The 27,876-nt window shown below is 47.3% G+C and overlaps 1 protein-coding gene across 5 annotated transcripts; it reads right to left on the bottom strand.

The window, feature by feature from the left end:
- On the bottom strand, positions 1-27,800 carry NCLN (nicalin). Of its 5 annotated transcripts, none has more exons than XM_033136588.1 (15): positions 27,556-27,800; positions 19,555-19,745; positions 19,165-19,309; positions 17,584-17,678; positions 14,157-14,237; positions 12,011-12,114; positions 11,830-11,918; positions 11,368-11,507; positions 10,210-10,400; positions 6,998-7,085; positions 5,371-5,409; positions 5,084-5,244; positions 3,350-3,403; positions 1,974-2,052; positions 1-571 (listed from the first exon to the last, which is right to left on the bottom strand). In XM_033136588.1, the coding sequence occupies exons 1-15, from the start codon at positions 27,740-27,742 to the stop codon at positions 512-514; spliced, it is 1,704 nt and encodes a 567-aa protein (XP_032992479.1). In that variant the 5' UTR covers positions 27,743-27,800; the 3' UTR covers positions 1-511. The 5 variants fall into 5 exon arrangements, with proteins under 5 accessions (XP_032992479.1, XP_032992478.1, XP_032992482.1 ...); XM_033136587.1 differs by having other exon boundaries at positions 5,084-5,247; positions 27,556-27,742; XM_033136591.1 differs by lacking the exon at positions 27,556-27,800 and adding an exon at positions 21,072-21,095 and having other exon boundaries at positions 5,084-5,247.
- Between the last annotated feature and the right edge of the window lie 76 nt (positions 27,801-27,876).

The following is a 27,876-nucleotide window of genomic DNA, read 5'->3' as shown; positions in this document are numbered from 1 at the left end:
AAAAAAAAGAAACAAAACACAAACTGACCCCCAAAGCACCCCCTTCAAGTTCTCCATCTGACAGGCAGGCCCCGGCCCACCCCACCAGCCCAAGGCTTCCACCCCCAAAGCTTAAAACCTATGGCACGTGTGTTGCCTGCTTCTCGTACAGCAGCTTTTGCACTTATGGAAAATGTCTTTTTGCTCAGAGGAAGATTTCCAAGGGGAGGCGGGAGGAAGGAAAGAGAAGACAAAAGAAAGACAGACACCCAACGTTCAGTCTGGAAGCAGTGGTACGTGTGTGTGTGAGAGCGCCTGGGGCTCTGTCCCGAGGAAGGGGTTGGGGTGAGCGGGAGGGGGGAGCAACGCAGGCCCGCCAAAACGCAAGGGAGTTGAGGGGCGTTTCCCGTCTCGGCTTCTGCCTCCTGCTCCAGTGTCGCGAAACGGAACGAGGGAACGAGCAGCTGTAGCATCCAACGCAGTGCTGGTCCTGGCGGGCTCCTTCCCCATGCTGGTGCCTCTGGGCCCCCTTTCATTGTTGCTTGGATTTCAGGGACAGTCTCTGCACCAACCTGTAAAGCAGACTGAAGTGCTGGGAGGGGGGCAGGGAAGGGGGGCACACAAGCAGAAAGAGAGAGAGAAACAGGCAGTGAGTGGGTGGCACTGCATCTTCAAGATGAATGCCGAAACTGGCAGAGGGGGTGGGAGAAGTGTTTTCGAATCCGACAGGCTGCAGCCACATCTGCAACCGCCGTACCTTAAAAGAGGAGCATGTCTGTTGTAGACGCAGAGGTTTGCGCCATAATAATAATAATAATAATAATAATAATAATTTTTTATTTATACCCCGCCCTTCCCAGCCAAAAACCGGGCTCAGGGCGGCTAACACTCATTAAAATCACAGCATAAACATAAACACGATCAATTTAAAATCACAGATTAAAATACAAATTTAAAAATTCAATAATTAAAACTGCAGTCTCATTTTTAAATAACCCACCAATAAAAAATGAAGCATAAATATCAAGTAGAAGCTAACCCAAAGGCCAGGTGAAACGTCCTATGGCTCTCTTTGCTATAGCTCAATTCCCCACCCTTGGCCAGCCCGCCCACCCATATCAAGTTAGGGAGGCCGCTTTGGGTGGATCACACCCATTGTCTCAGAAACCTGATTTTTAAGCCAGGATCTGGAGCGCTGTGAAAGTGTTTCCATAAGGCCAATGGGAATCTACACTTGTTTTTTTTTTTCTCTAACAGTAGCCAGCACCTGGCACCCCACCCCAAAGCAAAACAATGCCCGGCAAATAAAGAACGGAGGGGAGTTTTTTTAAAAAAGCAATTTGATATAGAAGAGTCAGGGGGAAACAATCTGTTCCGAGTTTAAAATTCTCCTTGGTCAAGTCTCAATCCTATTTACACCATGCACACAACTCAAAATTTGTTCTGATTTCCGAGCATGAAATGAAATGGAAAATAACGAGATGGACAAAAAAAATGTAACCCCTAAAGAGTTTTCTTTCTGCAGCACTTAATTCGTTCTGGAGGTCAATTCTTAACCTGAAACTGTTCTTAACCTTTAGCTAATGGGGCCTCCCGCTGCCGCCGCACGATTTCTGTTCTCATCCTGAAGCAAAGTTCTTAACCTGAGGTACTATTTCTGGGTTAGCGGAGTCTGTAACCTGAAGCGTCTGTAACCCGAGGTACTACTGTATTCAAGTTCCCTTGCAAACGTGAGGATTGGAAAGGTTAAAAAGGACTCCGTGCACATTAATCTGGCTTAATGAACTGCTAACAGATAGTCTCCATCATGAAAAGGCATGGAAGCCAGCACCTATTAAAAGGTGGAGGCAAAACTCAACCATGTGGCAAAAGAAGCTTGTGCATAGACTTTGCCCCAACTCAAACAAGCCCCGGGGAAAAGAGAAAGCAGCTGCCTTGATTTCATCCTGAAATTTGCTTGAGAGGGGGCCCCCCACAGTCTGTTTCACACTCACCTGGACAGCAACATAGGCTACCCCGAGATAGGCAGCAATGCAGAGAGCCAGGAGGAGATCAAAGATGGCAGGTTTGACCCTGGGAAACAAGCCAAGTTTAGACATGTGCACATTACGGAGTCCCATCACGCCCTCCTGCACTACATCCACTGAAAAGGGGGACTACAAAGTGAATGAGTAACAGGAATACAAAGTCACAATGTTTTCCCCACCCGGAGCTGCTCATGTTCAGGTGGGTGCTACTCAGAAAGGCCCTTTCCAGCTCCTCTCCCAGGGTGCCCTCCCCCCTTCTCCCTCTGGAAAGAAGAGTGTCCAATTTGCAACGTCTGCCCCTCCCCATGCACGTTCTCCTACGAAATGTGCTCAGGATCAGGTAAGGTCCTTGGGTGGGTGCTCATGAGAAACCAGGCAAAACTGCCGTTTCTTTAGTAGCTTTCTTGTGCATACTATGTACAGTGCAGAGCTCAAAAGTTCATGTCTGTATCAACTGTCTTCAGAATCCGGGAGTGGCCCCTTCCGGTTCTGACCCCAACATAAGAGTTTCGGTATACGAAATCTCTGCCTCCCCTCTTTTCGTTTCACACCTCTGCGTACTTGGGGCGATGGAAATAGTGTGTCTCCCTCCTCGCCCGCTGAGCGAGAGGAGTGCAGGGTCTCTCCAACATCCCCAGAGCCTTGGCTCTCCAGCTCCTGGGCTGCCTGCCCCTCCCCACTGGAGACCTTGCTGTTCCCTCCGCTGGACGAGGAGGTGCTACTGGTCAGGTGGGGCTGAGGCGCTCTGTAGCATCCCGAGAGCCCTTCCACCACCCTGCGCTGAGCCGGGGACAGTTCCCTGACACCACCAGTCTGAGAAGGCTTGCTTCTGACCCCTCTCTGTTGGGTGGGAAACAGATGGTGGATGGGAGGGGACACCCAGCCCCGTCTGCTGGATTTAACCCCTACTGCAGCCTTCTGCAACCTGCTGGCTGGGGATGATGCCAGGCGTAGGCCAAAACATCCGGCGAGTCCCAAGTTGGAGAAGGCTGCCTTGATAGGTTGGAAACCCAGAGTGAGAGTGTGTGAGAGAGAGGAGCATAATGGCTGGGAAGGAAGGAAGGGGGAATCTCTTGAAGCTTCCTCCTTGGCTAGCAGATCCTCAGAGCCTGTTTGTTCAAAGCAGGGCAATGCAAGGTGGGAGAAAAGGCTGACCACATTCCTGGGCAAGAGCCCAAGAGGAATTTGCACAGAACATTTCCCAATTCTTCCTGTGGGGTAACAGGTTGATATTAAGAGTTCTTCCTCCCCCACCCCACACAGGCCAAGCCCTAGAACTCAGGACCTTGAGGGGCCTCTGATCTCGGGGCAAAGAAATACAAGACAAGGTTGCTTGCACTTACCTGTATGCATTCATTACTTGCTTCAACTGGTCGTAGAAAACAAACTCGGGGTCCCTGCATGCGGTTTAGAAAAAGAGGGGCGCCGAATTAACTTGTTAATGTTTTTAAAAGAGTTGTGCCATTGAAAGTCACAACACAACAGAGTAAGCTGTAGAAATACACGGAGGTGCCTTACGTACAGAAACCTGATCTAGCTCATCCTAAATACTAATAATCTAACTAAGCTGCCTGAGGGAAGAGCTGTGTGGCTGGAGCTGCCTTGCCCCCCACTGCCAGACAATCTGACCCAAGAGGGAAAGCACTCCCAGGGAGGACCAGGCAACCAGCCCCAACAAGCTCCCACCCTCCTCCTGCGAGGATTCCAATTGCCCTCAAGATTCAGACAGTGAGACAGAATCTGCTGTGGCGTCCCAGACTGGGAACGGTCACCTGCTTATCCCCTGGGTCTCGTCTGTGTAGGACGAATGCTTCCAGGGGTGTGTGTGGGGGGAGAGCTCTTTATCAGGGGCAGGAGACCCAAAACTGCCATGGACATCGGTGGGGAGCTGCTGCTCTTAACCGTGGTAGAAGTCCAACTTTAATAACTCGGGCTTCAAAACGCTCTTTCCTCCTCCCTTCTATTCCTTTCTCCTTGTGTGCCATGCCTTTTATACATGATTTTTAAAAAACATTTTTTCCAATTGATCATACTTCAAAACATTTTTTCCAATTGATCATGGATCATTTCCCAATACACTTTTACCCAAAAGCTCCTACACCTCTTGGTAGTTTGTGCAGGAATACCTGTTGGGTGCTAGACGCACAGATGTGGGTTCAGACCAGACAAAGGCAAACTCGGCCCTCCAGATGTTTTGGGACTACAATTCCCATCATCCCCGACCACTGGTCCTGTTTGCTAGGGATCATGGGAGTTGTAGTCCCAAAACATCTGGAGGGCCGAGTTTGCCTATGCCTGGTTCAGATACACACCTTGTAAGAGAGCAAGCTTTGTTTCCTGCTACTCCAGTGGGGAGGACATGAACCAGTGGATTCAACAAACGAAAGGAGATTCCAGCTCAATATTAGGAATAACTTCCTGAGGGTTTGAACCAGTGGGTTCAACAAACGAAAGGAGATTCCAGCTCAATATCAGGAATAACTTCCTGAGGGTTTGAACCAGTAGATTCAACAAACGAAAGGAGATTCCAGCTCAATATTAGGAATAACTTCCTGAGGGTTAAGAGCTGTTGGACAGTGGAACAGAAAAGCTCGGGAGACGGTGGTGGCCTCTCCTTCATGGGAGGATTTTAAGCACAGGTTGGCTGGCCATCTGACAGGAATTCATTAGCTGTGACTCCCCCTGCATTGCAGACTAGATGCCCTTGGTAATTTTAAACATTTATTTCAATTCATTATAAATCATTTCCCAATACTCTGTTTTACCCTGTTACATGTCCATGCCATGCTTTTCTAAGGGAGTGTCTCAATACCGATTTTTGTAAGCCACTTTCAGAGCTTTTCTGGCTAAAGAGCAGCGAATAAATGCCATCAATAAATATGTATACAGTTGGGCCCTGAACCAGGACCACCCAGTCTTTCCAGGAGATGCTTTTTACTAGGTCACCTCTCTATGCCACCCTGTCTCTAACCACGTCAACAAGGGTGTGTGCGTGTGTGGATATTGAGCGCAGTTAACAGCAGAAAAGACCACCAGAGCAGAACAGGGAAAGAGAAAAAGGGCAGCCCTGCTCTTACCGCTTGTCTGCCTTCACGTGATGCTGCTTGACGTCTTTCAGGTAGCGGCTCATGTAATATTCCAGAGTGTTGATGAAAGTGCTGTCTTTGTCGACCAGCTGAGCGGCCCTTGGCTGACTGGTGAGCCAGTCCATCACGGACTCCATCTGTTCCTGCTGGATCTGCTGCAGAAGCAAGGGGGTGGGGAAGGGACAGGGAGTCGGTCTGCTCTGCGGATAAAACCCACACCACCCTCAGGCTTCCCCTTGCCCTGTGGGGAAGAGACCCCACTAGCTAGGCATGCTTACCATCTGTTCTGTGAAGATCTGGAGGTCAACAGGTACTCCCTAGAGGAACAGATAAAGTGGAAAGTTTTCATCTATAAAGCACCCTGGGAATTTGTTTTTTTTTTTTTTTTTTGAAGGCAGCCCCTGCTCACGGGCTTTCAATGCAAGAGAAGACAACCCGAAAGGGGAAAAGGATGGGGAGGGCAGAGAAAAACAAGCACGCTCAGGCACCAATTCTTAAAGTTATGTGACATGGGAGCAGGGTGCTCCTTGTTTCCAAATTTTGTTAGCAGCAATGAATGAATACCAACTGCAAATAGTTTTAGGCAAACTTGGCAGCTTCAAGGTTTTTGGCCTTGATCGCTAAACACAAGTCAAACAAGCGTGCTAAATTAGACCACTCCCTGGGAAAACAGAACAAAAAAAAATCCCAGTGCAAATTACCTGTCAGGAAACCCCCCTCACCCCGACAGGTAGCTTTCCCAGATCCGTTGCGGTACAGGGACCCACCTCCCCCTCTCCGCAGTTCGTCATCCTCCTCCTCTGGAGGAGGAGGCCACTCCTCCAGTGGGGAGGGGGAGATGGAAGCAGGTAGTCGGGACAGGGGCTGTGTCAGGATCACAGAGCCTCAACACCAAGCAGGAAGTAGGGAACAGGGACCTTTTCCCGCGCTCCGATCGCGAAGGGAGGAAGGACGTGGAAGGGGGAGGCGGGGGTTTAGAATCCCGCGCCTTCTGTGCTGGACCAAGAACCGGAAACGGTCATTCCCGGACTCTGCTGAGGGATGAGATGGACGTTTTTATTTGAGCTGCACTGTAAATATTTGCACAATAAAGAACTTAGTTGTTAGAAGTTCGGCTTCTGGCTGATTACTCATGAGCAACCACTGACGATCTGACATTACCCAATTCAAAATTTTCTGGAAAAGCACACGCCACTGCTCATACTATAAGTGCAAGATAATGTGGGGCACTCCTGACCCTAGGTTTCAAGACAGGTAGGCATGGCTTCTTCCAGAATAGCTTTTCTGAACCCCCCGCAGCCCTCAACAGTCAGTTCAGTGGCTGCTGAGCACACTTAATCCATGTTGTGCTGTCTTGGGTTGGGTTTTTCTGGTCCCTCATTAGGGCTCCCCCCCCCCCCCGGCGCAAAAAAATAAAATCCTTTTGCTCCCCATGGAGCACGCTAATATTCCCTCCTTGTTTCTCAAGAGCCTTGTTTTGGCAACATGCTCCTCATAACTTAGCACCTGAGTGTGATGTTAGTGCATCTGATAATGACCACCAAGAATAGGGATGGTTTAGGGCAGGCATAGGCAAACTCGGCCCTCCAGACGTTTTTTGGACTACAACTCCCATGATCCCTAGCTAACAGGGCCAGTGGTCAGGGATGATGGGAGTTGTAGTCCCAAAACATCTGGAGGGCCGAGTTTGCCTATGCCTGGTTTAGGGGAGGAAAGGAGCTGAGCAAACAGAATGCTCCTGCTGCCCTATCAGCCCCTCGGCTGCAATTGAGGGAATGGCTGCTAACAGTTCTGGGAGGGGGAGAGTCAAATGAGGAAATGTGATGGGGCCATGCCAAGCCTCTTCCTCTTCTGTGGCCAGCGAAAACTGCCTGGGGGAGAGCAGATGTAGAGAAAAACCCTCACCTTTTCTGTTAGGTTGTAGATGACCCGCGTCAAAGCCTCCACAACAATGCGGGTGTTGCGGGTTAGAATTTTGGGGTCGACCCGTGCCCTGCAAAGGGGAAAGGCAACAGCCGTGTCAAGAACAACTTTTCTTGGGAGGGAGGGGAGAGCAGGCATTTGAACGACTGCCTACCAAGTTTCTCATTTGGGCCCCGGTGCCATGCAGTCTTCCGTCAGCAGTCCCACTTGGGCCTGAGGTCTTTCAAAAAGGGACAACCAGCCCATGGTCCTGATAAACGAGGAAGGGAGCATGCAAACCAATGTCTTCCCTCAAAAAAATGGAGCAAGGCCCATACGGCACAGTTCATACGGCAGGCTATCCCACCCCCCACCTTAACAGCAAGCCAATCTGGAGATGATGAAGCCCTGGGGTAGAATTCTGGGGGAGATACTCCAAACTGCAGTGGTAACTTTCAAGAACTGATGGCTGGCTGTGCTTGTTTTCCCTCCTCCCTTTCCAACCCTTTTCCCTTTTGGCAAGGAACCATTTCAGATAACCAGGTGGCTGGGAAGGGTGTACATGCTGCATTTAAAAAAATGATCCTCCTCATTAAGAACGCAAGTATAGCCTTGCTGGATCTGGTAAATGGTCCATTTAGTCCAGCAGCCTGTTTTTGCAGAAGAAGAAGAAGAAGAGTTTGGATTTGATATCCCGCTTTTCACTACCCGAAGGAGTCTCAAAGCGGCTCACATTCTCCTTTTCCCTTCCTCCCCCACAACAAACACTCTGTGAGGTGAGTGAGGCTGAGAGACTTCAGAGAAGTGTGACTAGCCCAAGGTCACCCAGCAGCTGCATGTGGAGGAGCGGAGACACGAACCCGGTTCACCAGATTACGAGTCTACCGCTCTTAACTACTACACCACACTGCAGTGGCCAACCAGACGCCCCAATGGGAAATCTGCAAGCAGGACCCAAACACAAGAGCATTCTTGCCTCCTGCCGTTTCTAACAGCTGTTATTCAGAGACATTATTGCCTCCAACCATGGTCTACTTCTCTTTTAAAGCCATCCAAGTTGGTGGCCCTCCCTGCCTCCTGTGGGAGGGAGTTCCAAAGTTTAACTATGTGTTATGTTACAGGCCGGTAGCCGTGTTGCTCTGCCATAGTCAAAACCAAATAAAATAAAAAATTCCTTCCAGTAGCACCTTAGAGACCAACTAAGTTTGTTCTTGGTATGAGCTTTCGTGGGCATGCACACTTCTTCAGATGCACTGAAACGGAAGTCACCAGACCCTTAAATATAGTGAGGGAGTGGGGAGGGGTATTACTCAGAAGGGTGGTGGGAATGGGGGGAATCAGAGGGTTTACCCTACGCCAAACGATAAATGGACATAAATCTGGTATCAGGAATCACAAGACAGAGAAACCAATAGTAGGAGAACACTTCAGTCTTCCAGGACATTCTATAAAAGATCTCAAAGTAGCTGTCTTAATACAAAGGAATTTCAGAAATAGACTGGAAAGAGAAGTTGCTGAATTGCAACTAATCACCAAACTTAAAACCATGGAGAAACATGGTCTGAACAAAGACATTGGATTCTTATCTCATTATACACGACAAAGCTATCTTTAGCCATCTCACCCCTTGCCTTTCCCTATAAGAAGTGTGCATGCACACGAAAGCTCATACCAAGAACAAACTTAGTTGGTCTCTAAGGTGCTACTGGAAGGATTTTTTTTATTTTGTTTTGTTTTGACTGTTCTGTGTTAACCATGCACAGTAGAAAGCTAGGACACCAGTAAGAACTGATAATTACATGCAGGGTGTAACAGGGAGAAAGGATCTTATCACCCTGCAGGTGTTGCAAGGCTACAACATCCCATCATCCCTGTTGGGTGCTGGTGCTGACAGTGGGTTGAGTCCCAACAACACCCAGAGGGCCAGCATGGCTTCCCCTCCCCTGCTTCATACCAAGACTGAGGGCCAAACTGGAAGTCACCCCAGCACACTTTTCACACACAACGGAGGACATGCTACTGGACTTGTGCAAAGAATTCCGGTCCCAGAGAAACATACAAAGCTTTTCGTACAAAATGCCTCTACACCCGCCCACTGCTACGTTGCGGTGAGGCGGGGAGAGAGACAGAAAGAGAAACGACAGAAAAGCCTAAGGCTGCCCTGCCAGATCATTGAGCATTCAGACATGCAGGCTCTTTGCCTCCCAGCCAGAACTCGTGGAATTCATGTTTACAAGACATGGCAACAGCTTACGTGGTTTAAGAAAGGGGAAATGGCTACACTTCCCCCTGCGTAACTTTTGTCTGCCAACAGGTAATATTAAGTCTCCACTGCTAAATGCAATCTCACATGTTCAACTCCTGAGCCAAGTGGCAAACCTCCAAGTTTATGCCCTATGGAATGGCTGCAAGCTTAATGACAGAGCACCTGCTGTGCCAGCAGAAGGATGCAGGTTCAAACCCTGAATCTCCAGGTAGGACTGGGGGAAAAGGTAAAAAGGTAAAGGACCCCTGGATGGTTAAGTCCAGTCAAAGGCGACTACGGGGTTGCGGCGCTCATCTCGCTTTCAGGCCGAGGGAGCTGGCGTTTGTCCACAGACAGCTTTCCAGGTCATGTGGCCAGCAGGACTAAACCGCTTCTGGCGCAACAGAACACCGTGGCGGAAACCAGAGCGCACAGAAACGCCGTTTACCTTCCCCGCTGCAGCATTACCTATTTAGCTGCGGTACTTGCACTGGCGTGCTTTCAAAACGCTAGGTTGGCAGGAGGTGGGACTGAGCAATGGGAGCTCACTCCGTCATGGGGATTAGAACCGCCGACCTTCTGATTGGCAAAGCCCAAGAGGCTCAGCGGTTTAGATCACAGCGCCACCCACGTCCTTGCTGGGAAAGGACTCCAGTCCGAATCCCCGGAGAGCTACTGTGTATCTGAAGAAGTGTGCATGCACACGAAAGCTCATACCAGGAACAAACTCAGTTGGTCTCTAAGGTGCTACTAGAAAGAATTTTCGATTTTGTTTTGCCAGCCAGTGTGGGCAATGGTGAGTTAATAGGCCCAAATGGTTTGACTCAGTGCGAGGCAGCTTCAGGTTTCCTAATGAGTTCAAGGTTTGTTTCCTGATAATGATCCTCAGCTCATACGTGCAAGCAGACCAGCAGCTGAAGGCTACCGTCACCCCCCCCCCCCCCGCCAGCCCTTACTGCAGCCTCCTCACCCAGCGGCTGACCTCACGTCCATGATGCTCTTGCGCAGACCGTCTCGGTGGCTCTCGAGGTGGGAGACGGTGAAGGCTGGGAGGCGCCGGATGGCAAAGCGCTCGTGCTCCCAGGCCAGCATGTCTTCTGCGAGGTTGATTTTCTTGTGCACCATGGAGAACTTCACCTCTGGGAACTGGCTGGCAACCACCTGGGAGACAAGTCACCAGAAAGAGAGGGGTGAGGAGGCACAGTTAAGCAACTCCCTCGCAACCCTGCTTTTCTTAAAACATGTCTTTGCCATGCTGCGCAAACCCCAATCCTTCAAGAAAGGGGAAGGGCTGTAGTAAAAATAATAATAATTTATTATTTATACCCCGCCCCCATCTGGCTGAGTTTCCCCAGCCACTCTGGGAGGCTTCCGAGATTAAAAATACATTAAAACATCAGTCATTAAAAACTTCCCTAAACAGGGCTCAGTGAGAGAGGGTCTGCTTTTCATTTCCAGATAGGACCGGGAGAGACTCCCTGCCTGACACCCTGGAGAGACGCCGCCAGTCAGTATGGACAATGCTGAGCTAGATGGACCAATGGACTGATTTAAAACAGTCATGAGGACTAGAATCTTGCTTCAGTTTTTAGAGGAAAGGACTGATCCTCAGCGGCAGAGCACCTGCTTCGCATTCAGCTTTCAGGTTCAGTCCTCAGCATCTTCAGGTAGGGGTGGCAACTGTCCCCTGCCTGAAACCCTGTAGTTTCCAAGTCACCTTCAAAGGTAGCCCCACGTAGCGTGCACTGCAGTAGCCCAAGTGGGAGATAACCAGAATGTGGACCACTCTGGCGAGACAGGGCGCAGGCAGGCAGGTAGGGTCTCAGCCGGTGTACCTGATGCAGCTGCCCTGGACACAGAACTGACCTGTGCCTCCATGACTCCCAGGCTGTTCACCTGGTCCTTTAGGTGCGCAGTTACCCCTACAGGACTGGGGAGTCCTCCACACCTGTGTCCCCCAGAAGCAGTAATTCTGTAGTAAGGACAGCTGCCTTATTTTCTCCAGAAAAGGGGGAAGAGGCATCCACATTAGCCGGAGCACGGTGGGATGCTCTGCCAGGGAGGCACACTGAGTGTTCAACGGCTGCTGCCCACCCATCTTTCCCAACACAAGCCAGCCTTTGTTTACCAGCTCCAGCTCCTTCAGAAAAGCATGCTGAAGGGTCCCCTCTTTTGGAGGCTTCGAGACGTGTAGGTGGAGACTGTTCCCTCTCCCCAGAGTGTCCAGACAGAGTACGAAGGCCACGTTGTCCTGCAGCAAACTGGAATCTGAAATAAGGGAAAAGTCAGGGATATGAAATGGCCATCATCCTACAATGAGTTATGGGGCGGGGAAGGAGGTGGAAGAGACACCCTTCGCATGCTCTTAACGCAACATGAAAAACCACTGATTGTCAGCTAAGACCAGGGATAGTCAGGCAAGCTATTTACTGAGAGCCACAGGCACCCATTTCTAAAAGTGAGGAAGTTAGGCCCATGGTTTCCCTGTCAGCCTCTTGATGCCTCCCCTCCCCTCCTGGCCAACTCATAAGCCAGGTCCCGGAGCTGGCCGTAGAACCTCCAGGTTTATGGGGAAATAAGCCTGCAGCACCTGTGTGATCCAGGTTGTCTTCCAGCCACCGCTTGGTCCCTTGATAGTTAAACTTGCCACCTCCAGACGCAAAGAACAGCAGGTTATACCTGGGGGGAGGAGAGAAGGGTCAGGCTTACATTCTGGCCATTGCACACCCACTTTGGACAAAAGGCCTCACAGAAGAGAAATTCCGACTTACCCAGCATGTGTCCGTTTGTACGTGTAGAGGCGAGAGAACAGCCTGGCCAGTTCCAGGAGCATGGCGACCCCACTGCCGTTGGAGTCGGCGCCATGGGACAGCCACTTGGGGGGGGGGGAAGGAAAGAATGTCCAATATTAAGGGCAACTCTGGGTTTGAGGACACACCAGCAAAGGGGGGGGGGGACGGGAAGCAAGCCAGATCCTTGCAGACTAAGCCAAGTCTTTGCCACACATTGCAGCCAGCAGAAGCTGGGATTTTTTGCCACTGAATGGCGCAACAGCCACCAACATCTGCAGCTTGTTTTTAAAAATAGAACAGCTGTGATCCACAAAAGGGAAGGGCAGTCGGGTGCTGAGGACAGTCAAGGTGGGAGGGCAGCTTGCCTTCCAGCCCTGCTTGGGAGCTCCCTCCCGCAAGGCACTTGACTAGCTGGTAGAATTCATTCATTCACTGGAGTTATAATGCCACCATTCTGCCAAGGCGGTTTACAGAGGACTGCATTCCCTTCTGGAGCAACAAGTGTGATTTTTTTTTTTACCTGCACAGGCTACACACTCAAACCCTCCATTCTAACCTTCAAGAAGAATCAACAGAGTTGAAGGACACATTCCAGACTGGCAAAAAAAATAAAAATAAACCCTCATGGGGCGTAGCTAGGAATGGAATATGGGGCTGTGGAGAGTCCTGAGGGCCACGTAAGGAGGCCTGGAGGGCCACGTCTCCTTGCCCCCAACTTTTCTCTCTCTTTCTTTTTCAGAATTGTTTTTTATTCAAGGTTTTCTTGTGTTACAAAACAAAGAAAAGTACAGCGGTACCTTGGTTTGCAACCGTTTTGGATTAGAACCATGTCAAACCCGAAAGTGCGTGTCCCATTTTTGGGATTACAACCCAATTTTTTTGGATTACATTTTTTTGGAGGCCCCATTGACGAAAGCGCACCTTGGGTTACAACCTGTTTTGGTTTACAACCAGACCTCTGGAACGGATTATGGTTGTAAACCAAGTACCACTGTACACACAGCACCTCCACCTTCGGTTCAGAGCCTTTTCCACAGTTCCTTTACATTCAGCAGGAGACACTATTGTCATAGACATTGTGCAGTTGGGGGGGGAAAGAGAGGGGTGGGGAACGACGGGAGGATAATGATATTTCGTTCTATTGCACAGTGTCTGAGCAGGGTTTGTGTGCCAGTGTCACGTGGGCAGGTCTTTCATTTATATATTTATCCATCATGGCGAGAGACTGGAGGGTCCAGGGCTTAGAGTTGGCTGCAGTATGATTTGTTTGTTATGTGTGTGGGGTTGTTGGGCCAGATAAGATGGTGTGGAAGCCTCCCCCTTTGCTTGTCCCCATACTAGTTTGTTGGTTAACTTTTCTAGTAGGGCGGTTTCCGATAAAGAGTTTCTCATCCGTACTGAATGATCACTGGGATGGAAGGAATTCTAAAGATGGCTTAAGGATGCTACAGGTCTTCAACTGATAGGGAAGTACAAATGGACAGGGTCTTGGCCTAAGATGGCTGCACCAGTAAGAGACCATCACATCTCCTCTTTTGTGTTGGGTTTTTTGGCTCTTGGAGACCCGGGAAAAAGTAAGAAAAAGACTAAAGAAGAAGAAGAAGAAGAAGAAGAAGAAGAAGAAGAAGAAGAAGAAGAAGAAGAAGAAGAAGAAGAAGAAGAAGAAGAGTTTGGATTTGATATCCCGCTTTTCACTACCCGAAGGAGTCTCAAAGCGGCTAACATTCTCCTTTCCCTTCCTCCCCCACAACAAACACTCTGTGAGGTGAGTGGGGCTGAGAGACTTCAGAGAAGTGTGACTAGCCCAAGGTCACCCAGCAGCTGCATGTGGAGGAGTGGAGACGCGAACCCGGTTCCCCAGATAACGAGTCTACCACTCTTAACCACTACACCACACTGGCTCTCAACTCAGGCAGCTCACTTAAGAACAAATCTCTCCCCCCTCCAATGAATCAGATTAAAGGCTTGTGGAAACCATGCACGCCCCTGACACAAAATGTGCAAGGCTGCCCAAATTTAAAGGAATTGTTAGTGTATAACAATGTAGGTGGCTTGCATAAGTGAGCCATGCTGCATTATACAGAAAGGCCAAAAAAGCACAGAGCAACGGCTGACAGAAACTTACCGGTGCCACTCCAAAAGAGTCATAGTGAGCGACCACTACAATAGTAGGCAAGTCCTCTCCACCCAGACCAGTCAGCCGACCCTAGCAAGGGGAGCAGGGGAGGAATCATTACATCAAGGCCATTTCTGCCGCTGCGTCAACGCAAGACACCACACATCACTTCTGCCTCCTCGTGAATCTAGGGAACTGTAGAGTTGGAAGGTATCCCGAGGGTCATGTGGTCCAACCCCCTGCAATGTAGGAATCTCAGCCATCCAACCTCTGCTTAAAAACCTCCAATGAAGTCCATCACCTTCCAAGGGAGTCTGCTCCATTGTCGTCAAAACAGCTCTCACAGTATTATTGCTGTTGTAAATCACTTTCGAAACACCTTCAGAATCTCTGCTGTAAATCATTTCTGAACACTTTCGAAATCCCTACACCGACTTCTCGTCTGCTCCCTTATCCAGCATAGGCTCCTTGGTTTGGTTTTTTTGTTCCTTCCCAGCCCTTGCTACCTCTGCCTATTGCTCATGACCTTTACTCCTGGAGCTCCACAAGCTTTGACCGTCCAAAGGTCTACAGCTCCACCCAAAGACTCATGCGTCACCTCTTAAAATTCCGAACTGCCTCCCCTCCTCCTTTCAAATCTCTCCTCGCACCTTTTCTGCAAAGGCTTTGCACTGCTGCCCATACCGCCTTGTGCCCTGTTGCAACCTGCCGGCCTGTAACCAAGCCTACGCAAATGTACTGATTTTATTAATAATTCGTAAGAGTTTTCCAGGGTGGAAGCCCCATAATAATTATCATGGCAGTGTACAATAAAATACGTAAGGCAAATGAATCTTATTAATTCCCTAAGAATGCTTGGCGGAAACAAACACACCAGTAATAACAAGCAAGGACTGGATATTCTTTCCCTGCCTTATTTACTGCATCCACTTCCCTCGCATTTCCTTGTCACCCCTATGTCAAACTTTAGACTGTAAACTCCTCCAGAAAGAGACTTTTCCTTCAAAAAGAGGCCTGTCTGCTTCTAATCAGCAGAAGCATGATGCACACTGATTGAACAATAATTTTAGTAAAATGAAAATTTTAAAAGCAGGGTTAAGAGTCAGGCTTGTGAAAAGTAGTTAAGACTAGACTCTGGGAACCTGTACTCTTGGACTTGGTAGCCCAAAACAAGTGCCTCCTTGGCCCTAGCAAATATACCCCAGCTCTTCCTGAGTTTGCAAAGTTACATTTGTGCCCATTTTATTTAATTTAACAAAAAGCATGCACCATTTTCACTGTGGGTTTTTTTTTAAAGCAGCTTACAATAAATATTAAAGATTGTCGATTTTAAAAAGTAGAAAAACTATAAAAATAATTAAGATCAACAGCAAAAAGATTAAAGCACATTCATGTATCTGGACAGACTTGCCTAAAGAAGAAGGCTGTAAGCAGAGACATAAAAGTGTACAGCGAAGGTGCCCACCTGAGGTCAATGGGCAGGGAGTTCCAAAGTGCAGGTGCCATAATACTGAATGAATGATTTCTTACAAGGGCAGAATGAGCATTTACTGTGGCACCCGTAACAGTACCAGCTCTGCAGGTCGACACAGTTGAGTGGGCACATACGGGGTAAGGCGAACTTGCAAGTAAACTGGGCCCAGGCAAAACAAGATAGAAAATTGCAACTAATCACCAAACTTAAAACCATGGAGAAACCTGGTCTGAACAAAGACATTGGATTCTTATCTCATTATACATAACAAAGCTATCTTTAGCCATCTCACTCTTTGCCTTTCCCTGCAAGACTAATTGCAGCCGTTAAGAGTTGTCAACAGGTTTTCCACACCTATCAGCTGATCACCCATTCCCACCACCCTTCTGAGTAATACCCCTCCCCACTCCTTCACTATATTTAAGGATCTGGTGACTTCTGTTTCAGTGTATCTGAAGAAGTGTGCATGCACACGAAAGCTCATACCAAGAACAAACTCAGTTGGTCTCTAAGGTGCTACTGGAAAGAATTTTCTATTTTGTTTCGACTATGGCAGACCAACACGGCTACCCACCTGTAACTGGGCCCCGGCAGTTACTGTGTACCAATAGTAACTGTTAAGAATTCTGCTCATATTGATCCAGAGCAGATTCCAACGTATAGTGAGCAGAGTAAAACAAACTCAGAACATTGCAGGATTCCCAAACAAAATAGACCAAAGGCAATTAACATTTCATCCAGCAGAGCTTTACTGCTCCTGAAGGCAAAGGAGCATAATGGTCACAAATCCAACACATTCAGGATTGGCAATGTCTATAAGAAATCCAGTTGCAGCAGACTTAACCTAACCTTACAATAACTTATAATAAAGACTAAAAGTTGGCACTTAAGCATACTGTCAGATCTGCGTTAGGGTTGCTCACGAGTAACCAGGCATGAATCTTAACTGTCTTTTAACAGTTTATTGGTGCAGACTATTTACAGTGCAGAGAACGTGAAAACATGACCGTCCTGGTCACTTGCAGAATCCGGGAGTGCCGGTTTCCGGCTGTGACCCCAACATAAGAATTTAGGCACCCCAAAGCGCCGCCTCTCCGGTCTCCTTTTGACCCCTCTGCGCAACTGGGGCAACGGAAGTGGCGTGCTCCCCTCACAGCAAAACTCATGAGGCGTGCTGGGGCTCTCAGCAGCATCTCCAAGCCCTTGCCTCACCTGGCTGCTTCCAGCCTGCCCCTCCCCGCTGGAGGAGGTGCCACTCTTCTCGCTTGAAGAGGTCTCACTACTAAGGAGCTGTTGGGGCTCTCGGTACCTCCAGCCCTGCCGAGGGCAGTTCCCTGACACATACTATATACAGAACACCACACCAGAAGGAAAGAAAGACAGAATGTGAAGCTCAGGCTCCTTCTGGCCTATTATTATAGTCAGCATATACCTCTTGAGTGAAAGAGGTAACAGGACCAGTTTAAACCAGCTGTTCAGCTTCTCTGAAGGTATATAAACCAAACATCAGGAACCTTCTGCTTGTTTCTAGGCAGAACAGAAGTTTGCTTGTTAGCTAGAAACTTCTAGCTTGCACCAGTTTGTATCACACAGAGAAGCTTCCAGGACCCTCTTGAATCAATTAGAATAGACAAGATCTCTACACTTTAGATCAATTACCTTCCGCACCAAGAAATGCAAACTGACAGTAACGCCTTGACGTTGGCCTGGCAGGAATATGTCAGCCAGTCCAGATTTGGTTTTGGTTTGCTTGCTTGCTTGGTTTATTAAATTTGTACACTGGCCTTCAACGAAAGAGCACAGGGTGGTCCAGCCCTCTGAGCAGAGGTATTACAAGCTGATAGGATCTCTCACTCCTGTCAGAAACTGTGCTGCAGCACTCTGCCCTAACCACAGTTTGTGGGTCATGTGCAAAAGCCCCGCGCAGTGCAACCTTGAAGCCAGAGGTGATCCCAAACTCACCTCCACACTGGTGATGAGCCAGTCACTGACCGCTTTGCTCTGAGCCCCACTGGTCACCATCTGGAAGCCATTGGCAGTTGCTGTGTGTAAAAGCACTAGGAAGAAAACAGGTGTATAAAGATAAAGAGTACACAGCTACAATTTGCCTCCATTCACAACAGTATCAGAAACCTTGCAAATTGCTCCCCGTACAGAAGGCACACATGGATTTGAACCGGCACACTTTATATATTCTGGACAGTCTTTTCTATCCACGGTCAAGGTTTGCCTCTTTATATTTAACATGAACAAAAATCTTCAAAGTATAACAGGAATTGGGTTCATGTGTACATTTCTGAGCACAATTCAAAGTGCTGGTGCTGAACTTTAAAGCCCTGAACCGACTCTACCCTGTAGACCTGAAGGAGCGTCTCCACCCCCATCGTTCAGCCTGGATGTCCAACTCCAAGGGCCTTCTGTCAGTTTCCTCAATGTGACAAATGAGGTTACAGGGAACCAGGCAGAGGGCCTTCTCGACAGTGGCGCCCGCCCTGTGGAATGCCCTCCCATCAGATGTTAAGGAAATAAACACCTATCTGAAGGCAGCTATCTGTTTGGGGAAGTGTTTAATGTTTGATGTTTTATTGTGTTTTTTTATATTCTGTTGGGAGCCGCCCAGAGTGTCTGTGGAAACGCAGCCAGGTGGGTGGGGTATAAATAATAAAATTATTATTAATAATATTATTATTATGAATTTCAATGGGTCAGTTCCGAGTAAAACTTAGCTGGAAACAATCCACTGCCTCAGACTTCTTCATGATGCAATCATGTAATCCTATACCTGTCTACTAAAAAAAACAAACCCCACTGAGTCCCATGGGGTTTAATCCCAGATAAGAGGGTATAGTATTCTAAAGCTGGATGTTTCCCAACACCTGCCAAGCTTTTTATGATCCGTCTCTTATACCAGTAGCAAAGCCTGTTGGATCTATCTGGAGTTGCTGTTCCAAATACGAGGTGCCACCTCTGAAAAGGCCCTTGGAAGATGGTCTTAAAGGGAGGCAACCCCTGAAGATAATCCCAGTATTTTAGAAGTTCAAGTTTATTAAATTTGTGAGGTCCATGCCTTTACACAAAATACCATATAACATTATTAAAAAAGATAATCAATAAAATTATTAAAATAAGTTAAAATTCCTGCCGCGCTGTCCCAGCAAAGGAGACAAAACCCAAATCCCCCCACCATACAGGAAAGAGGATACAACAGGTTAGGAGAGCAATGGGAGGGCCCTCACTACATCATCCGTGAACCCCCACCCTAGTTTTCATAGCCCTCGCCACAAAGACCACTACCACGTGGGAAATCCGTGGGTCAGCGTCCACCAGCAGAAATTTTACTTGGTCCTCAGAGTTGACTATTGATTTGGGAATAGTTTGTAAGATCACATCCCTGAAGGCCGAGTAGATGGGACAGTACAACAAATAATGTGTGAGGTCCTCTTTGGTTCTCATGTGACAAGGACATATACGGTGCTCTACCGGGATTTTTGCAAATCTGTAAAAATCAGTATTTTAGGGAAAAAAAGGAAAGAGGAGGCCTACCTTCAGCAGCTGAAGCTGAGCCTTGTGACGCAGAAGCCATCTGCGTTTGCTCATAGATCGAGAGGAGATCGTCATCTTCCTCAGCAAAGTAGACCGGCACAATGGTTTCCATCGCCAGCATTTCTGGCTCAATCTCCATGAATTGCTGAGGAGGAGCAGAGAAAAGACTCAGTGACTTGCAAAGGAGGACACCGCTCACCCTCCGGACCTCACGTGGAGGAGGCACACAAAGAAGGTCCTCGGAGGATGGTCCCGGGGTCCAGGTAGAAGCCATAATATCGGCTTGATTACAGGTGGCATGAGGATTTCTGGAATTAAGCAGGGGAGGCGGTTTCAGCACGCTGAAGCACAGTCGTGAATGTAAGGCAGGGGCCCCGAAGGGATGCTTACCCGGATGACATCCTGAGGCACAGAATACATGTTCTGTGGCAGGATGATCACTACGGCACCGGCCGACTGGCGAAGCGCCTTCTGGTACTGTTCGTAGGAGAAGTCCATCAGCCGCATCATCACGCAGCGGCGGCTCAAGACATCCGCCTCCACTGTGCGAGCCTCTGTATTTAGCACGGCATTCCGAGTGCCTGTCAAAAGCAGAGAAACGGGCCTAGTATGTAGCCATGCTGATACTCTAGATCAGGCATGTCCAACAGGTAGATCGTGATCTACCGGTAGATCACTGGACGTCTGTGGTAGATCACCGGTAGATCAGTGGCTCCCCCCAAAGAAGCAAAAAAACTTTGGCTCCCCTAAAAAAAAACCTCAACGTCTTTGCCCTGCACCCCTAAAATGACCTGAACCACCAAAACAGGGCTTTCCTTCCTAAAAAAATGTTGCTTTCCTCCTCCCTAAAGAAGCTCAACAACTTTTACGTGAACCCCTAAAAAAGAGGGCTTTCCTTCCTAAAAAAAAAAAGCTCAACAACTTTGACCTGACCCCCCCAAAAGAGGGTAGATCACTGCCAATTTTTAACTCTGAGTAGATCGCAGTTTCTTGGAAGTTGGCCACCCCTGCTCTAGATCCACATATATGGGGCCTTCCCATGTTCTAAAAAGAGAATGTGAATGCTTAATTAACTATTTCCTCCTCCCTCCTAATCTGTTCCTTTTCTCTCATGGTTGGGGTTGTTTTTTTTTTGGAATTTAAGTTTGTGGACAGAGACTGTGCCTTTTTAGGGGAGTGGAGTGATGACTAAGCTGCTCTGGGAGTCTTCACTGGCTGGAGAGTGGGATTTTTTTTTTAAAATAAATCAATAACAACATCTCCCCAACCCTTTATAAGGTCAATTCTCAGGTTGTGTAGTACTTGACTATGAATGGCTGATACCATCAGGAGCATTCAATGATCAGTTCTGAAGATGCTTTGCCAACGTTGGCAGGTGTAGATCTTGCCAAGAGAGCAGAGTTGAAAAAGCCTAGTAGAAGCCACGCAGTGGGAATGCCACATGCCTTTGTTGCTGGGGCTCACGGCATGAACTGTCAACAACTCCCAAACTCACTGTGTGACACGATTTGGAAAGGAAGTGAGCTGGCGACAGCATGTGAGCCACAACTCTAGTGTAGAGCTACAATTTAATGCACAGCTTCTCCACCCGCTGTGACTGGGGTGCATTTTGATGTCAAAGCAGTTTTTATCTGTACGGTTTTATTTTAAACTACTTTAATAACTGCACTGCCTTTCTTTATTGCAATCTGCATACTTGCTTACTTTAATGTTTCACTTTTCGGTCTATCACACCAAATCACACAGGGTGGTAAAAACAAAAAGTGATAGCAGCAGCAGCAGCAGCTCCAAAAAGTTCTCTCCAAACCATGCAGAAAGGCAGTAAAAAGGCAAATGCATTTCAGTGTAAAATGACGCACATTGGGGCAAAAATTCCTCACTTCACATATACGCTAACAGGGTCTGACCTGGTGGTGACTGACCAGGAAAGACATCTTGGGGCCATGGTGGATAGCTCGATGAAAATGTCGACCCAGTGTGCGGCAGCTGTGAAAAAGGTGAATTCCATGTTAGGGATCATTAGGAAAGGGACTGGAAATAAAACGACTACTACGATAATGCCATTATACAAATCTACAGTGAGACCACACTTGCAATACTGCTGTACAGCTCCGGTTGCCTCACCTTGGAAAGGTTACTACAGAGCTGGAAGAGATCCATAAAAGGGGAACCAAAACGATCAAGGGACTGGAGCAACTCTCCCGTGAGGAAAGGTTACAACATCTGGGACTCATTAGCTTAGAAAAAAGACAGGTAAGTGGGCGGAGAGCATGATAAAAGGTTATGCATTGTGTGGAGGAAGTAGATTCTGAATACGATAACTTAGGGACATGCAATGAAGCTGAAGCATGGAAGGTTTAGGACAGACAAAAGGAAAACCTTTGTCACACGGGGCATAAACTATGGCTACCAACCTTACTGTAGGCTTGTGAAACAAGGAGCACTTATAAACGCCATCTCCAACTCCTTGAAACATTTCATTAATGGCAAAATTCCATTCAATTTTACGTATCACTTGGGAAGACAGGCGAATTAACACCAGTGTACTAGAAGAAGCAAAGATCACCAGTGTGGAAGTAATGATTCTTCAACATCAACTTCGTTGGACTGGTTATGCTGTCCAGATTAACCTGATTAACGTCTTCCAAAGCAACTACTCTATTCCGAACTTTAAAAAATGGAAAGTGTAATGCTGGTGGTCAAAAAAAGAGGTTTAAAGACTCTCTCAATGCAAATCTTAAAAAATGTAGTATAAACACAGACAACTGGGAAACAAGGGCCTGTGAGCGCTCCAATTGGAGAACAGCCTTTACCAAAGGTGTTGTGGGCTTTGAAGACTCTCGAACTCAGGACTAAGAGGAAGGCACGCTTGGCAAACCCTCACCACGACCAACTCCCACCCGGAAACTTATGTCCCCACTGTGGAAGGGCGTATGGATCCAGAATTGGCCTCCACAGTCACTTACAGATTCACTGTTAAGACTGTGCTCATGAAAGACAATCTTACTTGGTTACGAGGGATTGCCAAAGAAGAAACAGCTATGGAATTCACAACCACAATGGCTACCAACTTAGATGGCTTTAAAAGGGGGATCATACAATTCACGCAGGATAAATCTATCAATAGTTACTTGATGGCTATATATTACTTTCAGAATTAAGAGGCAGCATATGCCTTTGAAAGCTGGTTGCTAGGTTTCACAAGCAGTTAAGCGCTTGACTGACATTCGACTGACAAATGGGAGAAGAGAATGCTTGACTAGATGGGTCTCTGGCCTTATACAGCAGGACTCTTTTTGTTTGGGGGTGGGGGGAAGCAAATAAGTGTCCACCTTTCACCTGCAGGGAGCAGGAATATTCTCTTTAGATTGGAAGAGGTGAGGAAGATTCCCTTACAGCTCACCAGTTAATCCAGGCTGTGCAGTACAAAAATATGTGAAGGATACTAACTTTGTGAGACATGTTTTCAGGAATGAGAAACAAGGCAAAATATCTAGGTACCACTGAGGGCTCTGCAGCTGTCGTTAAAATCTTCCCTCCAAAATTTTCCCCAGATTATAGCTCATTTTTGGTGTCCGCTCATTACCTGTTTTGAGTGGTTAGGGAAATGTACAGATAGTTCCCTAGTGTCATCACAGTGAACCCTTTTAATCCTATTGTATCTTATTTGCACAGCAGTTTGACAATATAATTGTTTAAAAAAAACCAACCCCAAAATCTCCAGCTGTCTCCTTGACAATCCACCCCTAGAAACAGGAAAGGGGCATCAGCCAGTGATAAAACATGTGCTTTTTTCATGCATAAGGCCCCAGGTTGAATCCTGACACCTCCCATTAAAAGGGAAACACCTCTGTCCAGAGCCCTGTTCTAAGCTACAGGGCAGACACCACTGAGCTAGATCAGTGTTTCCCAACCTTGGGCCTCCAGCTTTTTTTGGACTACAACTCCCATCATCCCTAGGTAGCAAGACCAGTGGTCAGGGATGATGGGAATTGTAGTCTGAAAACAGCTGGAGGCCCAAGGTTGGGAAACACTGAGCTAGATAGACTGGTAGCACGACTCAGTATGAAGCAGCTTCGTACACCCATGTGTGTTAAAACCCTGCCTGCCACTGTCCCTCTCCAAAGCCTTTCCCTCCCTTGCAGATCCTCACAGAGCAGCTGCATGAAACCAGGCACTTGCTTCCAAGACTGGTGGTCTTAGCTAAATAAAGCAACCAAGATGGCTAGGAACCTGTCTTGATTTACAGGAGTCGGTCACGCACTGTGAGAAGTGACTGACTGGGAAGCACTGGAGAGGGGAAATAACACATGTGCCTGGAGGCTACACCCGCTGCATGGAAATACGTTTTAACTAGAGCAGCTGCTTAGCCTGTAAAAGTGGGCGCAAAAAAAAAAAAAAAAACAATTGCTGCCTCTTGCATGGTCAAGTGTGTCTTTAATAGTGAGGAGTTCAAAGGGAGGCTCTAGTTTCTCCTGGCCAGTCGGGCAGGAGCTGAACTTGTGAAGGGAAGCGCAGTGGGGAGACCTCTTAACTGCTGCCCTACTGTGCCCAAAGATGTCTATAAAGCCACAGGGTAGGAATTTGGAGGGGGCGGGACAAGTTAACAGGACAACTGATCTTACTCTGCTCCCATACCAAGGGATATATATTTACTATTATTATTATTAATTATTATTACAGCTCGCACACACATAGTGTGTTCACCTACCTGTACACAGCCCTATGAAGTGGAAGTGCGGCAGAGACGTTTCCATAAAAGCTCAGCACTACAGTTCCCACCAGCCCCAACCAGCATGAACAATGAATCTGGGATGATGTGAGTCGCAGCTCAACAACATCTAAAGGCCACACTTGTGTGTTCCCTGCACCGCCCAATTAGCTGAGCAGGCTGCTGCTTTCCTATATGTAAAGGTGCTTCTTGTTTTCATGCTTACAAGAAAAGAAAAGCAGGCATGCTTAGAAAAGGCATGCCGTCTTGTCTGCCTCTCACACACAGGACAGAATGCCTATTCGAAGGTGGCACCTGCTACAACATATGCATGTGTCACCCAAGAGCAAGGAAAAATATCTGCCCTTCCTTCAGAAGGATTTCTTCACACCCAAATTTTCAACACAACCCTAAGCCTGATTGCACAGAAGCAAGCCCACTAAGTTCAATGAGGCTTTACTCTTTCGCAAGAGTGGTTTTAGATTGCAGCCTTAGTCAATTAATCATTTAGAACTCATGTGACTAATCATCTAAGGCTGAGATCCTGTTCTGGCTTATCTCTGTGCCAGTTACATTCAACAGAGTGGGGTTTACTTCTGAATAGACATACACAGAATTGGGGTGCAGCTTTTTTTAAACTGCAAGTTTCAGCTGCGGGTTTTTCTTAAACTTCCCTAATGCAGAGTAGTACAATTCAGCATTACATGCATGAATACACAAATCTCTATATTTACCTATGGGAGACTTTACAGGATTAGTGCAGTGGTACCTCGGGTTACATACGCTTCAGGTTACAGACTCCGCTAGCCCAGAAATAATGCTTCAGGTTAAGAACTTTGCTTCAGGATAAGAACAGAAATTGTGCTCTGGCGCCACAGCGGCAGCGGGAGACCCCATTAGCTAAAGTGGTGCTTCAGGTTAAGAACAGTTTCAGGTTAAGAACGGACCTCCGGAACGAATTAAGTACGTAACCAGAGGTACCACTGTATATTCTTTTATTACAATGCTTGCAAAAATAAATGCTCATACAAAGCACTGTTATATTCTTACACCACCTTGCAACTCTAGGCAGGGCTGGGAATGACTCTGGCCTGTAACGCTGGACAGCTCTTGTATAAGGCCAATTCCTGTTCCTAATAAATTGCAGCATTACAGAGTCTTATAAATATTAATTACATCTTTCAACTCACTACGCAGCACAGAGAATTTGGGTGGTGACTTTGAGAGGACTGCAACCAAAATGTAGCCACAGAAAAACAAGAGGGAGGTGTTTGCATGCTGTTGAGAACAAGTTTTGCCGAAACACAAAAGGTCTTTAGAAGAAGGAAAACTAAGGGAGGCACCCAGGGATAGATCAACTGGTAAAGTATGAGATTCTTAATCTTAGGGTTGTGTGTTCAAGCCCCATGTTGGGCAAATATGCCTGTATTACAGGGGGTTGGGCTCTACCATTCTAAACTCTACCATTCTAAATTGAGGTACCGGTAATTTTAATCTGTTTTGGTATTATAACTTTTTGCATGTTTTGAAAGTATGATTGCAATTTCTTCTTAATTTTATTCTTTTACCCTTTTTATAAACTGCTTTGAGGGGTGGGTGGTTTTTTTTTACAATCAAGCTGTGCACAAATTTTACAAAACAAAAATAAATGTTGATTTGTCAGTTGGAAGAGGTAAATGAGGGCTGGCGGCACAGTTCTGTTGCAGGAGAGTATGGCTGGCTGGCTGGCTAGAAACCTTTCAAGCAGGAGCACTCCCTTATCAGGAAATCGGAACACACTGCACGGTTTCAGCATTGTATATTGCTACACACATACTGTTAAAACTGATCCACCTATACTATTTAAATGCAATACGTGAACGTAGGAAGCTGTCTTATACTAAGTCAGACCACCTGCATTGCCCCTCCCTAGTCATTCTACTGCTAAGTTTAGTTTCAGATTAGTGTATCATCTGAACAGCTCTTACCCGACAAACCACAGGCTCGTGAGCCATAGAAGCAGCAATCAGTGCAGAATGCTGCAGCATGGTTGCTGACAGGAGTAAGGCCTTGCCAGCATGTAACACTTGCACTCAGAGATCTGCACTCATTGCCAATTTGCCAGGCCAAGTTCAAGGTGTTATAATTAACATATAAAGCCCTTAACCGCTAAGGACCAGTTCACCTACAAGATTGTCTTACCCTGCGTACCCACTTGACCGACTCCATCAATGGAGTTGGATCTGCTACAGCTGCCACATAAAGCCCATTCCACACTTGTAAGAATGAGGTCATTTACTGCAGCGGCACCTACACTTTGGAACTCCCTGCCTATTGAGAACATGCAGGTGCCTTCACTGTACTCACTGCAGCGCCTGCTGAAAAACATTGCTGCTTAGACAAGCCTACCCACATGCTTAGACAGTTGAGGTAATTTTAATCTGTTTTAGCATTTTAACTTTTGTATGTTTTGAAGTACAACTGTGATTTCCCCCCCCCTTGATTTTATTGTTTTATCTTTTTGCAAACCGCCGAGTGGTGGTTGTTGTTTTTTTACCATCAAGCAGTGTATACATTTCATCCACCTCCACAGAAACAGTGCAGACACTAAATACCACCACAATTCTCCTATTTTTACATTAACGTACTTAATCTAACACTATGTATGCATAAAGTTTAAAAAAGTTAAAACTTATTATAATCCTTTATTAAATTTGTATCCCGCCTTTCTTCAAAGATCCCAGGGCAGCTCGCAATGAAAATAGTGCATTTTAATTATCTTTCTCCCCCGCCCCATGTTTTTGAGCAGCTTTTATTTTCTATCTTTCAAGTCCTTGTCAGCAGAAAAGGTGGGGAATAAATAATAAAAATAATATGTTGGGCAGTGGTTCCCACTAATACTAATAATAAATAATATGTTGGGCAGTGGTTCCCACTAATAATAATAATAATAAATAATATGTTGGGCAGTGGTTCCCACTAATAATAATAATAAATAATATGTTGGGCAGTGGTTCCCAATAATAATAATAATAATAAATAATATGTTGGGCAGTGGTTCCCAATAATAATAAATAATATGTTGGGCAGTGGTTCCCACTAATAATAATAATAATAAATAATATGTTGGGCAGTGGTTCCCACTAATAATAATAATAATAAATAATATGTTGGACAGTGGTTCCCACTAATAATAATAATAAATAATATGTTGGGCAGTGGTTCCCACTAATAATAAAAAATAATATGTTGGGCAGTGGTTCCCATTAATAATAATAGTAGTAATAATATGTTGGGGTAGTGGTTCCCACTGGAGGGGTCTGTGTAACCCACCCAAGGGGGCCGTGAAACTTTTTCACATAGCAAAAACTACCACAGAGACATCAAAATGTTCAAAAGTAGTGGAGGCCCATGGCTTGGCTTTATAAAAGAAAAAAGGGGGTGGGGGAATCTTACGTTAATGAGGAACCACTGACGTTAAGGGGGCTGTCAGCACGTGGATTCCCCCTCCAAAGGATCCTGGGAACTGTAGTTCTGTGTGTGTGGTAAGAAGACTACAGTTCCCTGGAAACTCTGTACCTGTGTAGCGTGGATATTGGGGGGGGGGGCCGTCGGGAGAGCGTCGTCCTCTCCTGGGCCTTCCCTGTCAGCCCCGCCACCCGAACCCCGCCTGAACCCCGCCTGCCCTTTGGCTCACTGACCGTAGGGCTGCCCTCCGAGCTCGTACTGCTGCATGCGGTAGACGGTGAACTCGTGGGCGGCCGAGGCCGGAGGCGGGCCCAGCAGCAGCAGCAGGACGGCCGGCACCACCAGCAGGAAGCTGAGCGGCAGGCAGGAGGCCTTCAGCAGCACCGAGCCCAGCACCTCCTCGCCGGCCTCCTCCAGCATGACGGCGAGCGGCGGCGGCGGCGAGAGTGACCGTGAGTCGAGAAGGAAGAAGGAGGAGGAGGAGGAGGCGCTTCTTCGCCTCAGTACATCGCCTCAGAAACAGTGCGCTCGCGGGGGGCACGCTGGGAAATGGA

This window comes from Lacerta agilis, chromosome 18, assembly GCF_009819535.1.
Source record: "Lacerta agilis isolate rLacAgi1 chromosome 18, rLacAgi1.pri, whole genome shotgun sequence".
Classification (NCBI taxonomy): domain Eukaryota; kingdom Metazoa; phylum Chordata; class Lepidosauria; order Squamata; family Lacertidae; genus Lacerta; species Lacerta agilis.
This window is presented reverse-complemented; position numbering and strand designations above follow the sequence as displayed.

Coding starts and splice junctions, on each gene's coding strand:
- NCLN (XM_033136587.1), bottom strand. CDS start 27,742: ATGCTGGAGGAGGCCGGCGAGGAGGTGCTGGGCTCGGTGCTGCTGAAG. Junction 11,919..12,010: donor TACAAACGGACACATGCTGG/GTAAGTCGGAAT, acceptor TCCTCCCCCCAG/GTATAACCTGCTGTTCTTTG. Junction 10,401..11,367: donor TTCTGAAGGAGCTGGAGCTG/GTAAACAAAGGC, acceptor CTTGTCTCCCAG/GTGGTTGCCAGCCAGTTCCC.